Source organism: Procambarus clarkii, chromosome 71 (assembly GCF_040958095.1).
Source record: "Procambarus clarkii isolate CNS0578487 chromosome 71, FALCON_Pclarkii_2.0, whole genome shotgun sequence".
Lineage (NCBI taxonomy): Eukaryota > Metazoa > Arthropoda > Malacostraca > Decapoda > Cambaridae > Procambarus > Procambarus clarkii.
In genome coordinates this window covers 10,341,833-10,355,843 of record NC_091220.1, presented here as the reverse complement: position 1 = coordinate 10,355,843, position 14,011 = coordinate 10,341,833, and the positions used below count along the sequence as shown (strand labels likewise).

Genomic DNA, 14,011 nt, shown 5'->3' with positions numbered 1-14,011 from the left:
ACCCGTATGGCCGAAAGTGGGCGTAATTTGAAAATGGAAAAAAATGAAAATAAATTTGGGATTTTTTTTCAACAACAGTAAGTTAAGGGTCCTCTGATAGGTTAGGTGGGCAGGAAATACTCATAAAGTTTCAAAACGTAATGAAAAACGTTAATTGAAAGATTCCTCTCCTAACGTTTCCGAGTAAGCCGGATGACTCAAACAGAAAACGGAACAGTACGTCACTTTTGTGAGTCGATTTCATTTCAAATTGCGTCCAAATTTGGCCATAGCGCCATGCATATGAGCGAAAAGTGACGTTATTTTTAAGAGGACGGGTTGTTCTTCTCGGGTACTCACGTCAGCGAGTCTACCTTTTTCAGTAAATCACGGGCCAGTCCTCCACAGTGTTACGAACCCAAGTTCCTCCTCAGAGCACGGAGCAGTGACGACAACGCCATCTGTGAGTCCGCTCCCAAAAACCCCCACAACATGGACAATGCCATTTAGTGATGACGGGATATGCCGGCAATAGGCGCTGGATTCCTGTCCTAGTCGGCTTATGAAGTAGCCGCTGCTGGCCTCTGGTGAGGTGGCACTTAGACAGTGAACGCCATCTATGGAGCGAAAAGGTGGACGTTTGTGTCTAAGCCAGTAAGTGATTTTCCTAGTGGTTCCCATGTAGTGTCCCAGTGCTGATGACGTGTCTGCTTTCACAGAGTCAACCTAGGATGGCTGTGATGTACGATGAATCAGTCTACCCAAGGCAGCCAAGGTCTCTTCACCAGTCTGCTTTGTAGAAGCAGTGAGCCGCCACCGGACAAGCACTGCTGAGTGTTCAATTGTCTGCCTGAGGAGTGGCAGTGACGGGATTCGCCGTACCCGGGGCTGGCTGGTGGAAGAGACAACTATCTGTGGTGCCGAATGAGGAAAGTAACCAGCGAGTTACACGAGGCTCCGGCCTAGGGCTCGCAACCCTAGTATTCGTCGTGAAGTGGCCTAACAGCGTGAAGCTGATTGGTACCTGCCAGCTACAGGCTGGACTGTGGTTGTGGGCCTTCACGACAAGGCACCCAGTGGAATTATGATTTGGCTGGCCTGTGGCCAGGGTAGATTCATCGTGGTTTCCTGGTACTTGCAGAGGGTAGTGCCGTGGAATAGGAAACCAGGCAAGACTGCACGGAGTGAGCTTCGTCAAGTATTCAGCGTCGTCAGAGTGAGACGATAATGCACATTGTGTAGTGATATTTCCCGTTTGTGACTTTTATTTATCTATGGTGGTGGGAAGACTAATTATACATAGTATAAAGTGACGGACTTGTGTGTTTAATGTACCTCCCCTTTTCATTTTTACTTGCATTACTGAGCTCACCCCTTGAAAGCCTCTACTAACTTGGGGCCTGATACCCAAACTCTAATACCATCAGAAAAAAAACCGGTTGCGCCCCATTAGGGCCGTAACACACAATGTCGGAACACCACCTCGACTCTCCAGCAACATACTGGATGGCTTCTCCTTAAGGCTTCAGCTATAACAAGCCTAAACATAGAGGACAGACGGACGTTAATTCCATCTCGGAACTCAACTGGGCCATCCCATCCCGGCCATCCTATCCTGGCCATCCCATCATGGCCATCTCATCCTGGCCATCCTTGGTCTAATCACCAAAACCTCACTGGTTATCACAGACAATTCAGTCTCCACCGACTCGGCCCAGTTGTTCCCACTGGAATACGTCTTGAGGTCGGGACCGTCCTGGGTGACGTGACTCCTTGTTGACACAGTTGCCAGATCACGTCTGAGGACGGAACTATCAGGGGAAAGCGCCAAGCTATTACGACTATATAGCACTGGGAAGGGGTCAGGATAAGGATTTGGGATGAGACGGGGGGAAAGGAATGATATCCAACCACTTGGACGGTCGGGGATTGGACGCCGACCTATTGTTGTTGTTGTTGATTTAGGGCCGACAACGATCGGGGGATCGGATGCGCCCCGGCGTACCCTTGAGGGGGTTAATCGCCAAGCCTAAGGGCGAAATTAATGTTGCTTATCAGCGGAAACTAATTGTGCCTCGCGGCCAGTAAACACACAGACGGGCAGGTGATTGGAGAGCCCCAGGAGTCCCACAGGGTGACCAGCACCGGCCCCGCCCCACACAGTGAACACTGGGGAGCCCCAGGAGTCCCCCAGGGACTTCTGGGGGCTGCCCTGAGTCCCGAGACTCACCTTGAGTCTAAGGGCTCACCGGGAGCCCACCACGGCTGAGGGCACACCAGGAGCCCACCACGGCTGAGGGCTCACCAGGAGCCCACCACGGCTGAGGGCTCACCAGGAGCCCACCACGGCTGAGGGCACACCAGGAGCCCACCACGGCTGAGGGCTCACCAGGAGCCCACCACGGCTGAGGACTCACCAGGAGCCCCCCACGGCTGAGGGCACACCGGGAGCCCACCACGGCTGAGGGCACACCGGGAGCCCACCACGGCTGAGGGCTCACCAGGAGCCCACCACGGCTGAGGGCACACCGGGAGCCCACCACGGCTGAGGACTCACCAGGAGCCCACCACGGCTGAGGGCACACCGGGAGCCCACCACGGCTGAGGGCTCACCAGGAGCCCACCACGGCTGAGGACTCACCAGGAGCCCCCCACGGCTGAGGGCACACCGGGAGCTCACCACGTCTGAGGGCACACCAGGAGCCCACCACGGCTGAGGGCTCACCAGGAGCCCACCACGGCTGAGGGCTCACCAGGAGCCCACCACGTCTGAGGGCACACCAGGAGCTCACTTCGTCTGAGGGCACACCAGGAGCCCACCACGGCTGAGGGCACACCAGGAGCCCACCACGGCTGAGGGCACACAAGGAGCCCACCACGGCTGAGGGCACACAAGGAGCCCACCAAGATCAATCCCCCGGCAACCCACCGGTGCCAAACACCGTCACCCCGCCTGGAAAAAAAGCCAGAACACATAAGACAGAAACATGAAGGAAGTATCACTTAGTGGGCCAGCCAAAGGCTTAAGGTTCGCACAGGAACATCCCTGAAAAAATTGTCGCAGGATATTCAAGAGGAGCTAAATATAACCAATGATGCCAATATGAGAATAAAAGCGCATAAGGCGAACAATAATAAAGATATCAGATTCACCAAGGAGTCGTCTATCGAGGGACAAATGTCTTTGAGGGACATCAGGAAAGCAAGACATACGATCGTCCTGAAAATCGGGACATTTCACATTTGCACGACTGTAAGAGGGACAATGCAGTTTGGACAATAGGGAACAAGGCGGCACTCTATTAAGTGTCAGTGAGTTAAAGATGTATGACCAATGTGTAACCTCGCCAGAGCTGTTTCCTACCGTTGGTTACGGTGGTGGGAGGAAGGCCAAAGGGATATAGTACATTTAAGAATGCAGAGTTTGAACCATGTGACCACTGAACACTGACCTAGCCAGCAGTCTCGGATGGAGGAATATATGGTAAAAATCTGAATAAGGAATACCTTTTGAGGAAATAAGACAACTGCGGATAGCCTCCTTATCGGCAGCGTTCGCACGCTCATTTAAGGACATGAACACATCCCTGGAAACACAAACCAAAACTGTCTCTATTTTCCGCTTGTTACAACTTGTAATAAAGTTGTTACATCTTGGCTTAACGTGTTTATGACGTATTAGAACGTTGTTACAACTTGCTATATTGGTTGTTATAACTGGTTAGGTGTTAAAACTTGTTCGAACGTTGTACCAACGTCGTAGTTTCGGTGTGTGTTTGGCGGGATGGCTGGGAACCCAGCAAAACTCCACTGTATGAAATCTGCTGGAGATAAGGAACGTCCAATTTCGACTACCACAGGATGGACTGGATTAAAGGGCTCTAGAGCCATGAGGGCACCGCGAGAGTCAACTACAACCTCAAAGGAGGATTGACAGGAAGAAAGCAGTTGATGAAGATCACATAAAATAGCATAAAGTTCTGCCGTGCAGATGCTAGTCTCTGGAGGCAAGCGACACATATAGGTGTGGTCAGGGAAAACCACAATATGGGGCGTACACCGTCTGCAGACTAAGACCCATCGGTGAAGACGGAAATGGTATGGAAGTGTGAAGAAAAATGTTCAAGGAAAAGTTGTTTCAGAATTGTAAGAGGGGTACATGCCCTCCAAGCCATGTAGGTCAAAGTCTTACACAACTTTTTAAGTGGGGCCCTCCACGGGAAGGGAAGGGGGGGGGCAAGGATGAAACGACCTGAGGAGAAATATTGGTAACATGAACCGAGAGAGAATCTTGTAAGGGAGACAACGGTACAAAATAAGGAAGGGGTGAAGGGGAACAGGGCCCACAGGAGGGGTATTGGTCAAGCACAAGATAAGCGAGAGTGAGGGTGGTGTAGGGACCGCGCAAGGTAGCGAAGACTGTAGTGATCCCTGTGATCCTGAAGAGACAGGACGCCGGTGTCATCTTGAGGTTATCTTGAGATGATTTCGGGGCTTTAGTGTCCCCGCGGCCCGGTCCTCGACCAGGCTTCCACCCCCAGGAAGCAGCCCGTGACAGCTGACTAACACCCAGGTACCTATTTTACTGCTAGGTAACAGGGGCATAGGGTGAAAGAAACTCTGCCCATTGTTTCTCGCCGGCGCCTGGGATCGAACCCAGGACCACAGGATCACAAGTCCAGCGTGCTGTCCGCTCGGCCGACCGGCTCCCTGAGCCTGTATGTCAACATACAGGCTCAGGGTAGAGGACCAACAAAAGGTACCAGAGCGGAGTTACCGAGTTGGTAACCCAGTATGGTGGAGAACATCAAGACGGCGAACGGTAGAGGGAGAGGCAGACGAGTAAACAGGCCAACCATACTCCAGTTTACCCAGCACGAGAGAGGAATGTGCGCCTCTCCACTCCCCAGGAAGTATGGGACAAAACCTTAAGGAGGTTAAGGGCCTTAGAACATTCAACTCGGAGGTAAGAGATATGGACCGACCAACACAAACGAGTGTCAAAGATTAACCCCAAAACCTTAGCAAAATCTTTGTACACAAGGGGGTAATCATAAAGCAACAGACGGGGGTCAAAGAATGTCCTGCTTCCGAATAAATATCATAGCACAGGTCTTAGTTGTAGAGAACTTGAAGCCATAAAGTCACAGGAGGCCTAACCGGAGACCGGGCCGCGTGGCCGTTGATACCCGGAAGCTACACAAGGTAGGTAGATGATTGGTGGCCCAGGACGACACGGGATCAAGCACAAGTTGAAACCGTCGGTGGAGGAAAGGCGAGTCATCACCTCGACAGCAGAGGGTAAGATCGTCAACATAGAGAGCTGAGAGGTAAGGAAACATGGGAGCTGAGAAGATGCCAGAGGAAAGGGACGAAAGAAGACCACTGAGGGCAACCAGGAAAATAGTAGTGCCGTACCCTGGGGCACACATCGTATTGCTGAAAGAGGCAGAGAGAGAGAGAGAGCGGTACCAAGCCTCACCCTAAAGAACGACTAGAGAGGAAGCTCTGCAGGAAGAGATGGAGATTACCACGAAGGCCAAAGAACAGAGTTGGGACAGTATATGGTATCTTCAGGTGGTGTAATACGCCTTTTCCAGGTCAAAAATGGCAGAAACAACGGAGGTCTTCGCAGGAAAAGCAGTACGAATATAGACCTCCAATTTAACCAAAACATCAGTCGTGCTGCGACACTTGCGAAAGCCAAATTGAGAAGAGAAGAGGAAGTGATAGCGTTCCAAGAACCACATCAGACGGACATTAACCATACGCTCAAAGAGTTTGTAGAGGCAACTCGTGAAGGCAATGGAGCGGAAGTCCTCAGGGGCTGTCCAAAGAGAACCAGTTTTCCAAACTGGAAGAACACAACCGCCTGGAGCCAGTCCTCGGGGACTGACGACGACTCCCAGACACGGTTCTAAATATTCAGTAAATACTGAAATGTGCAGAGAGGGAGATGGCGAAGCATCTCATAAGGAATGTCATCCTAGCCCGCTGCCGTAGAACCGAAGAGGGTCAGAGCAGACTGAAGTTCCGGGAGAGAGAAAAGGTTATAGAGGAGCTGTAGATAGGTGCGAAAGTCTAATGGGCAAGATTCAAGAAGAGTTTTACGAGCGGGGAAAGATGGAGGAAGATGGCCATCGGGAACATTCCCATGATGCCCTTGGCCATCGGGAGGTGGCCATACAGTCCCAGGACATACAGGAGATGGCCATACAGTCCCTGGACATACAGGAGGTGGCCATAAAGTCCCTGGACACACAAGAGATGACCACACAGTCCCTGGACATACAGGAGATGACCACACAGTCCCTGGACATACAGGAGGTGGACACACAGTCCCTGGACATACAGGAGGTGACCACACAGTCCCTGGACATACAGGAGGTGGACACACAGTCCCTGGACATACAGGAGGTGGCCATACAGTCCCTGGACATACAGGAGATGACCACACAGTCCCTGGACATACAGGAGGTGGACACACAGTCCCTGGACATACAGGAGGTGACCACACAGTCCCTGGACATACAGGAGGTGGACACACAGTCCCTGGACATACAGGAGGTGGCCATACAGTCCCTTAACATACAGGAGGTGACCACACAGTCCCTGGACATACAGGAGGTGGCCATACAGTCCCTGGACATACAGGAGGTGGCCATACAGTCCCTGGACACACAGGAGGTGGCCATACAGTCCCTTAACATACAAGAGATGACCACACAGTCCCTGGCCATACAGGAGGTGGCCATACAGTCCCTGGACATACAGGAGGTGGCCATACAGTCCCTGGACATACAGGAGGTGGCCATACAGTCCCTGGACATACAGGAGGTGACCACACAGTCCCTGGACATACAGGAGGTGACCACACAGTCCCTGGACATACAGGAGGTGGCCATACAGTCCCTGGACATACAGGAGGTGGACACACAGGAGGTGGACACACAGGAAGTGGCCATACAGTCCCTGGACACACAGGAGGTGGCCATACAGTCCTTGGATATACAGGAGGTGGCCATACAGTCCCTGGACACACAGGAGGTGGACACACAGTCCCTGGACATACAGGAGGTGGCCATACAGTCCCTGTACATACAGGAGGTGGCCACACAGTCCCTGGACATACAGGAGGTGGCCATACAGTCCCTGGACATACAGGAGGTGGCCATACAGTCCCTGGACATACAGGAGGTGACCATACAGTCCCTGGACACACAGGAGGTGGCCATACAGTCCCTGGACACACAGGAGGTGGACACACAGTCCCTGGACATACAGGAGGTGGCCATACAGTCCCTGGACATACAGGAGGTGGCCACACAGTCCCTGGACATACAGGAGGTGGCCATACAGTCCCTGGACATACAGGAGATGACCACACAGTCCCTGGACATACAGGAGGTGGACACACAGTCCCTGGACATACAGGAGGTGGCCATACAGTCCCTGGACATACAGGAGATGACCACACAGTCCCTGGACATACAGGAGGTGGCCATACAGTCCCTGGACATACAGGAGGTGGCCATACAGTCCCTTAACATACAGGAGGTGACCACACAGTCCCTGGACATACAGGAGGTGGCCATACAGTCCCTGGACATACAGGAGGTGGCCATACAGTCCCTGGACATACAGGAGGTGGTCATACAGTCCCTGGACATACAGGAGGTGACCACACAGTCCCTGGACACACAGGAGGTGGCCATACAGTCCCTGGACATACAGGAGGTGACCACACAGTCCCTGGACATACAGGAGGTGGCCATACAGTCCCTGGACACACAGGAGGTGGCCATACAGTCCCTGGACACACGGGAGGTGACCATACAGTCCCTGGACACACAGGAGGTGGCCATACAGTCCCTGGACACACAGGAGGTGGCCATACAGTCCCTGGACACACAGGAGGTGGCCACACAGTCCCTGGACATACAGGAGGTGGACACACAGTCCCTGGACATACAGGAGGTGACCACACAGTCCCTGGACATACAGGAGGTGGCCACACAGTCCCTGGACATACAGGAGGTGGCCACACAGTCCCTGGACATACAGGAGGTGGACACACAGTCCCTGGACATACAGGAGGTGACCACACAGTCCCAGGACATACAGGAGGTGACCACACAGTCCCTGGACATACAGGAGGTGGCCATACAGTCCCTGGACATACAGGAGGTGACCACACAGTCCCTGGACACACAGGAGGTGGCCATACAGTCCCTGGACATACAGGAGGTGACCACACAGTCCCTGGACATACAGGAGGTGGCCATACAGTCCCTGGACATACAGGAGGTGGCCATACAGTCCCTGGACATACAGGAGGTGGCCATACAGTCCCTGGACATACAGGAGGTGGCCATACAGTACCTGGACACACAGGAGGTGGCCATACAGTCCCTGGACACTCAGGAGTTGACCACACAGTCCCTGGACACTCAGGAGGTGACCACACAGTCCCTGGACACACAGGAGGTGACCACACAGTCTCTGGACACACAGGAGGTGACCACACAGTCCCTGGACACTCAGGAGGTGACCACACAGTCCCTGGACACACAGGAGGTGGCCACACAGTCCCTGGACATACAGGAGGTGACCACACAGTCCCTGGACACTCAGGAGGTGACCACACAGTCTCTGGACACACAGGAGGTGACCACACAGTCCCTGGACACTCAGGAGGTGACCACACAGTCCCTGGACACACAGGAGGTGGTCACACAGTCGCTGGACATACAGGAGGTGGCCACACAGTCTCTGGACACACAGGAGGTGACCACACAGTCCCTGAACACACTGGAGGTGACCACACAGTCCCTGGACACACAGGAGGTGGCCACACAGTCCCTGGACACACAGGAGGTGGCCACACAGTCCCTGGACACACAGGAGGTGGCCATACAGTCCCTGGACACACAGGAGGTGGCCACACAGTCCCTGGACACACAGGAGGTGACCACACAGTCCCTGAACACACTGGAGGTGGCCATACAGTCGCTGGACATACAAGAGGTGGCCATACAGTCCCTGGACACACAGGAGGTGACCACACAGTCCCTGGACACACAGGAGGTGGCCATACAGTCCCTGAACACACTGGAGGTGGCCATACAGTCCCTGGACACACAGGAGGTGGCCATACAGTCCCTGAACACACTGGAGGTGGCCATACAGTCCCTGGACACACAGGAGGTGACCACACAGTCCCTGAACACACTGGAGGTGGCCATACAGTCCCTGGACACTCAGGAGGTGACCACACAGTCCCTGGACATACAGGAGGTGACCACACAGTCCCTGGACACACAGGAGGTGGCCACACAGTCCCTGGACACACAGGAGGTGACCACACAGTCCCTGGACACACAGGAGGTGACCACACAGTCCCTGGACACACAGGAGGTGACCACACAGTCCCTGGACACACAGGAGGTGACCACACAGTCCCTGGACACACAGGAGGTGGCCATACAGTCCCTGGACACACTGGAGGTGGCCATACAGTCCCTGGACACACAGGAGGTGACCACACAGTCCCTGAACACACTGGAGGTGGCCATACAGTCCCTGGACACACAGGAGGTGACCACACAGTCCCTGGACACTCAGGAGGTGACCATACAGTCCCTGGACACACAGGAGGTGGCCACACAGTCCCTGGACACACAGGAGGTGACCACACAGTCCCTGGACACACAGGAGGTGGCCATACAGTCCCTGGACACACAGGAGGTGGCCACACAGTCCCTGGACACACAGGAGGTGACCACACAGTCCCTGGACACACAGGAGGTGGCCACACAGTCCCTGGACACACAGGAGGTGGCCACACAGTCTCTGGACACACAGGAGGTGGCCACACAGTCCCTGGACACACAGGAGGTGACCACACAGTCCCTGAACACACTGGAGGTGGCCGTACAGTCCCTGGACACACAGGAGGTGACCACACAGTCCCTGGACACACAGGAGGTGGCCATACAGTCCCTGGACACACAGGAGGTGACCACACAGTCCCTGGACACACAGGAGGTGGCCACACAGTCCCTGGACATACAGGAGGTGACCACACAGTCCCTGGACATACAGGAGGTGGCCACACAGTCCCTGGACATACAGGAGGTGGCCACACAGTCCCTGGACATACAGGAGGTGACCACACAGTCCCTGGACATACAGGAGGTGGCCACACAGTCCCTGGACATACAGGAGGTGACCACACAGTCTCTGGACACACAGGAGGTGGCCATACAGTCCCTGGACATACAGGAGGTGGCCATACAGTCCCTGGACACACAGGAGGTGGCCATACAGTCCCTGGACATACTGGAGGTGGCCATACAGTCCCTGGACACACTGGAGGTGGCCACACAGTCCCTGGACACACAGGAGGTGACCATACAGTCCCTGAACACACTGGAGGTGGCCATACAGTCCCTGGACACACAGGAGGTGGCCATACAGTCCCTGGACACTCAGGAGGTGGCCACACAGTCCCTGGACACACAGGAGGTGGCCATACAGTCCCTGGACACACAGGAGGTGGCCATACAGTCCCTGGACACACAGGAGGTGGCCATACAGTCCCTGGACATACAGGAGGTGGCCATACAGTCCCTGGACACACAGGAGGTGGCCATACAGTCCCTGGACACACAGGAGGTGGCCATACAGTCCCTGGACACACAGGAGGTGGCCATACAGTCCCTGGACACACAGGAGGTGGCCATACAGTCCCTGGACAAACAGGAGGGGGCCATACAGTCCCTGAACATTCAGGAGGTGGCCACACAGTCCCTGGACATACAGGAGGTGGCCATACAGTCCCTGGACATACAGGAAGTGGCCATATAGTCCCTGAACATTCAGGAGGTGGCCACACCGTCCCTGGACATACAGGAGGTGGCCATACAGTCCCTGGACATACAGGAGGTGGCCATACAGTCCCTGGACATACAGGAGGTGGCCATACAGTCCCTGGACATACAGGAGGTGGCCACACAGTCCCTGGACATACAAGAGGTGGCCATACAGTCCCTGGACATACAGGAGGTGGCCATACAGTCCCTGGACATACAGGAGGTGGCCATACAGTCCCTGGACAAACAGGAGGTGGCCATACAGTCCCTGGCCATATAGGAGGTGGCCATACAGTCCCTGGACACACAGGAGGTGGCCATACAGTCCCTGGACATACTGGAGGTGGCCATACAGTCCCTGGACATACAAGAGGTGGCCATACAGTCCCTGGACACACAGGAGGTGGCCATACAGTCCCTGGACATACGGGAGGTGGCCATACAGTCCCTGGACATACAGGAGGTGGCCACACAGTCCCTGGACATACAGGAGGTGGCCATACAGTCCCTGGACATACAGGAGGTGGCCATACAGTCCCTGGACATACAGGTGGCCACACAGTCCCTGGACATACAGGAGGTGGCCACACAGTCCCTGGACATACAGGTGGCCATACAGTCCCTGGACATACAGGAGGTGGCCATACAGTCCCTGGACATACAGGAGTTGGCCATACAGTCCCTGGACTCACAGGAGGTGGCCATACAGTCCCTGTACATACAGGAGGTGGCCATACAGTCCCTGTACATACAGGAGGTGGCCATACAGTCCCTGGACATACAGGAGGTGGCCATACAGTCCCTGTACATACAGGAGGTGGCCATACAGTCCCTGGACACACAGGAGGTGGCCATACAGTCCCTGGACATACAGGAGGTGGCCATACAGTCCCTGGACATACAGGAGGTGGACATACAGTCCCTGGACATACAGGAGGTGGCCATACAGTCCCTGGACATACAGGAGGTGGCCATACAGTCCCTGGACACACAGGAGGTGGCCATACAGTCCCTGGACATACAGGAGGTGGCCATACAGTCCCTGGACACACAGGAGGTGGCCACACAGTCCCTGGACACACAGGAGGTGGCCATACGGTCCCTGGACATACAGGAGGTGGCCATACAGTCCCTAGACATACAGGAGGTGGACATACAGTCCCTGGACACACAGGAAGTGGCCATACAGTCCCTGAACACACTGGAGGTGGCCATACAGTCCCTGGACATACAGGAGGTGGCCATACAGTCCCTGGACATACAGGAGGTGGCCATACAGTCCCTGGACATACAGGAGGTGGCCACACAGTCCCTGGACATACAAGAGGTGGCCATACAGTCCCTGGACATACAGGAGGTGGCCATACAGTCCCTGGACATACAGGAGGTGGCCATACAGTCCCTGGACAAACAGGAGGTGGCCATACAGTCCCTGGCCATATAGGAGGTGGCCATACAGTCCCTGGACACACAGGAGGTGGCCATACAGTCCCTGGACATACTGGAGGTGGCCATACAGTCCCTGGACATACAAGAGGTGGCCATACAGTCCCTGGACACACAGGAGGTGGCCATACAGTCCCTGGACATACAGGAGGTGGCCATACAGTCCCTGGACATACAAGAGGTGGCCACACAGTCCCTGGACATACAGGAGGTGGCCATACAGTCCCTGGACATACAGGAGGTGGCCATACAGTCCCTGGACATACAGGTGGCCACACAGTCCCTGGACATACAGGAGGTGGCCACACAGTCCCTGGACATACAGGTGGCCATACAGTCCCTGGACATACAGGAGGTGGCCATACAGTCCCTGGACATACAGGAGTTGGCCATACAGTCCCTGGACTCACAGGAGGTGGCCATACAGTCCCTGTACATACAGGAGGTGGCCATACAGTCCCTGTACATACAGGAGGTGGCCATACAGTCCCTGGACATACAGGAGGTGGCCATACAGTCCCTGTACATACAGGAGGTGGCCATACAGTCCCTGGACACACAGGAGGTGGCCATACAGTCCCTGGACATACAGGAGGTGGCCATACAGTCCCTGGACATACAGGAGGTGGACATACAGTCCCTGGACATACAGGAGGTGGCCATACAGTCCCTGGACATACAGGAGGTGGCCATACAGTCCCTGGACACACAGGAGGTGGCCATACAGTCCCTGGACATACAGGAGGTGGCCATACAGTCCCTGGACACACAGGAGGTGGCCACACAGTCCCTGGACACACAGGAGGTGGCCACACAGTCCCTGGACACACAGGAGGTGGCCATACAATCCCTGGACATACAGGAGGTGGCCATACAGTCCCTTGACATACAGGAGGTGGACATACAGTCCCTGGACACACAGGAAGTGGCCATACAGTCCCTGAACACACTGGAGGTGGCCATACAGTCCCTGGACATACAGGAGGTGGCCATACAGTCCCTGGACATCAGGGACACTCTCACAATACCTCTGGCCCGACCCTGAGCACATGTGTCGGGTATTAGGAAGTGGTCACTTAACCGGACAACACTGTACACACTCTCTTGCCTCAGTTACCTTGGAGGCTAACACTTCCCCTACCGCCTCCTGCCACAGTCTCCTGCCACAGTCTCCTGCCACAGTCTCCTGCCACAGTCTCCTGCCACAGTCTCCTGCCACAGTCTCCTGCCACAGTCTCCTACCGCAGTCTCCTGCCACAGTCTCCTGCCACAGTCTCCTGCCACACAGTCTCCTGCCACAGTCTCCTGCCACACAGTCTCCTGCCACAGTCTCCTGCCACAGTCTCCTGCCACAGTCTCCTGCCACAGTCTCCTGCCACAGTCTCCTGCCACACAGTCTCCTGCCACAGTCTCCTGCCACACAGTCTCCTGCCACAGTCTCCTGCCACAGTCTCCTGCCACAGTCTCCTGCCACAGTCTCCTGCCGCAGTCTCCTGCCACAGTCTCCTGCCACAGTCTCCTGCCACACAGTCTCCTGCCACAGTCTCCTGCCACACAGTCTCCTGCCACACAGAGTCCTGCCACAGTCTCCTGCCACACAGTCTCCTGCCACAGTCTCCTGCCACACAGTCTCCTGCCACACAGTCTCCTGCCACACAGTCTCCTGCCACAGTCTCCTGCCACAGTCTCCTGCCACAGTCTCCTGCCACACA

General features: G+C 55.2%; 1 protein-coding gene across 1 annotated transcript; it reads left to right on the top strand.

Annotated features, from left to right (window-relative positions):
• The first annotated feature begins 6,063 nt into the window (after positions 1-6,063).
• LOC123745464 (mucin-22-like) lies at positions 6,064-13,344 on the top strand. The gene is made up of 4 exons (XM_069311937.1): positions 6,064-10,056; positions 10,174-10,806; positions 11,134-12,270; positions 12,328-13,344. The coding sequence occupies exons 1-4, from the start codon at positions 6,064-6,066 to the stop codon at positions 13,342-13,344; spliced, it is 6,780 nt and encodes a 2,259-aa protein (XP_069168038.1).
• Positions 13,345-14,011: the final 667 nt, after the last annotated feature.

What these genes read in the sequence shown, in the direction of transcription:
- LOC123745464 (XM_069311937.1), top strand. Translation starts at nt 6,064, where the DNA reads ATGGGCAAGATTCAAGAAGAGTTTTACGAGCGGGGAAAGATGGAGGAA. An exon ending in AGTCCCTGGACATACAGGAG is followed by an intron (nt 10,057 to 10,173) that starts GTGACCACACAG and finishes CTGGACATACAG; the next exon opens with GAGGTGGCCACACAGTCCCT. An exon ending in AGTCCCTGGACAAACAGGAG is followed by an intron (nt 12,271 to 12,327) that starts GTGGCCATACAG and finishes CTGGACACACAG; the next exon opens with GAGGTGGCCATACAGTCCCT.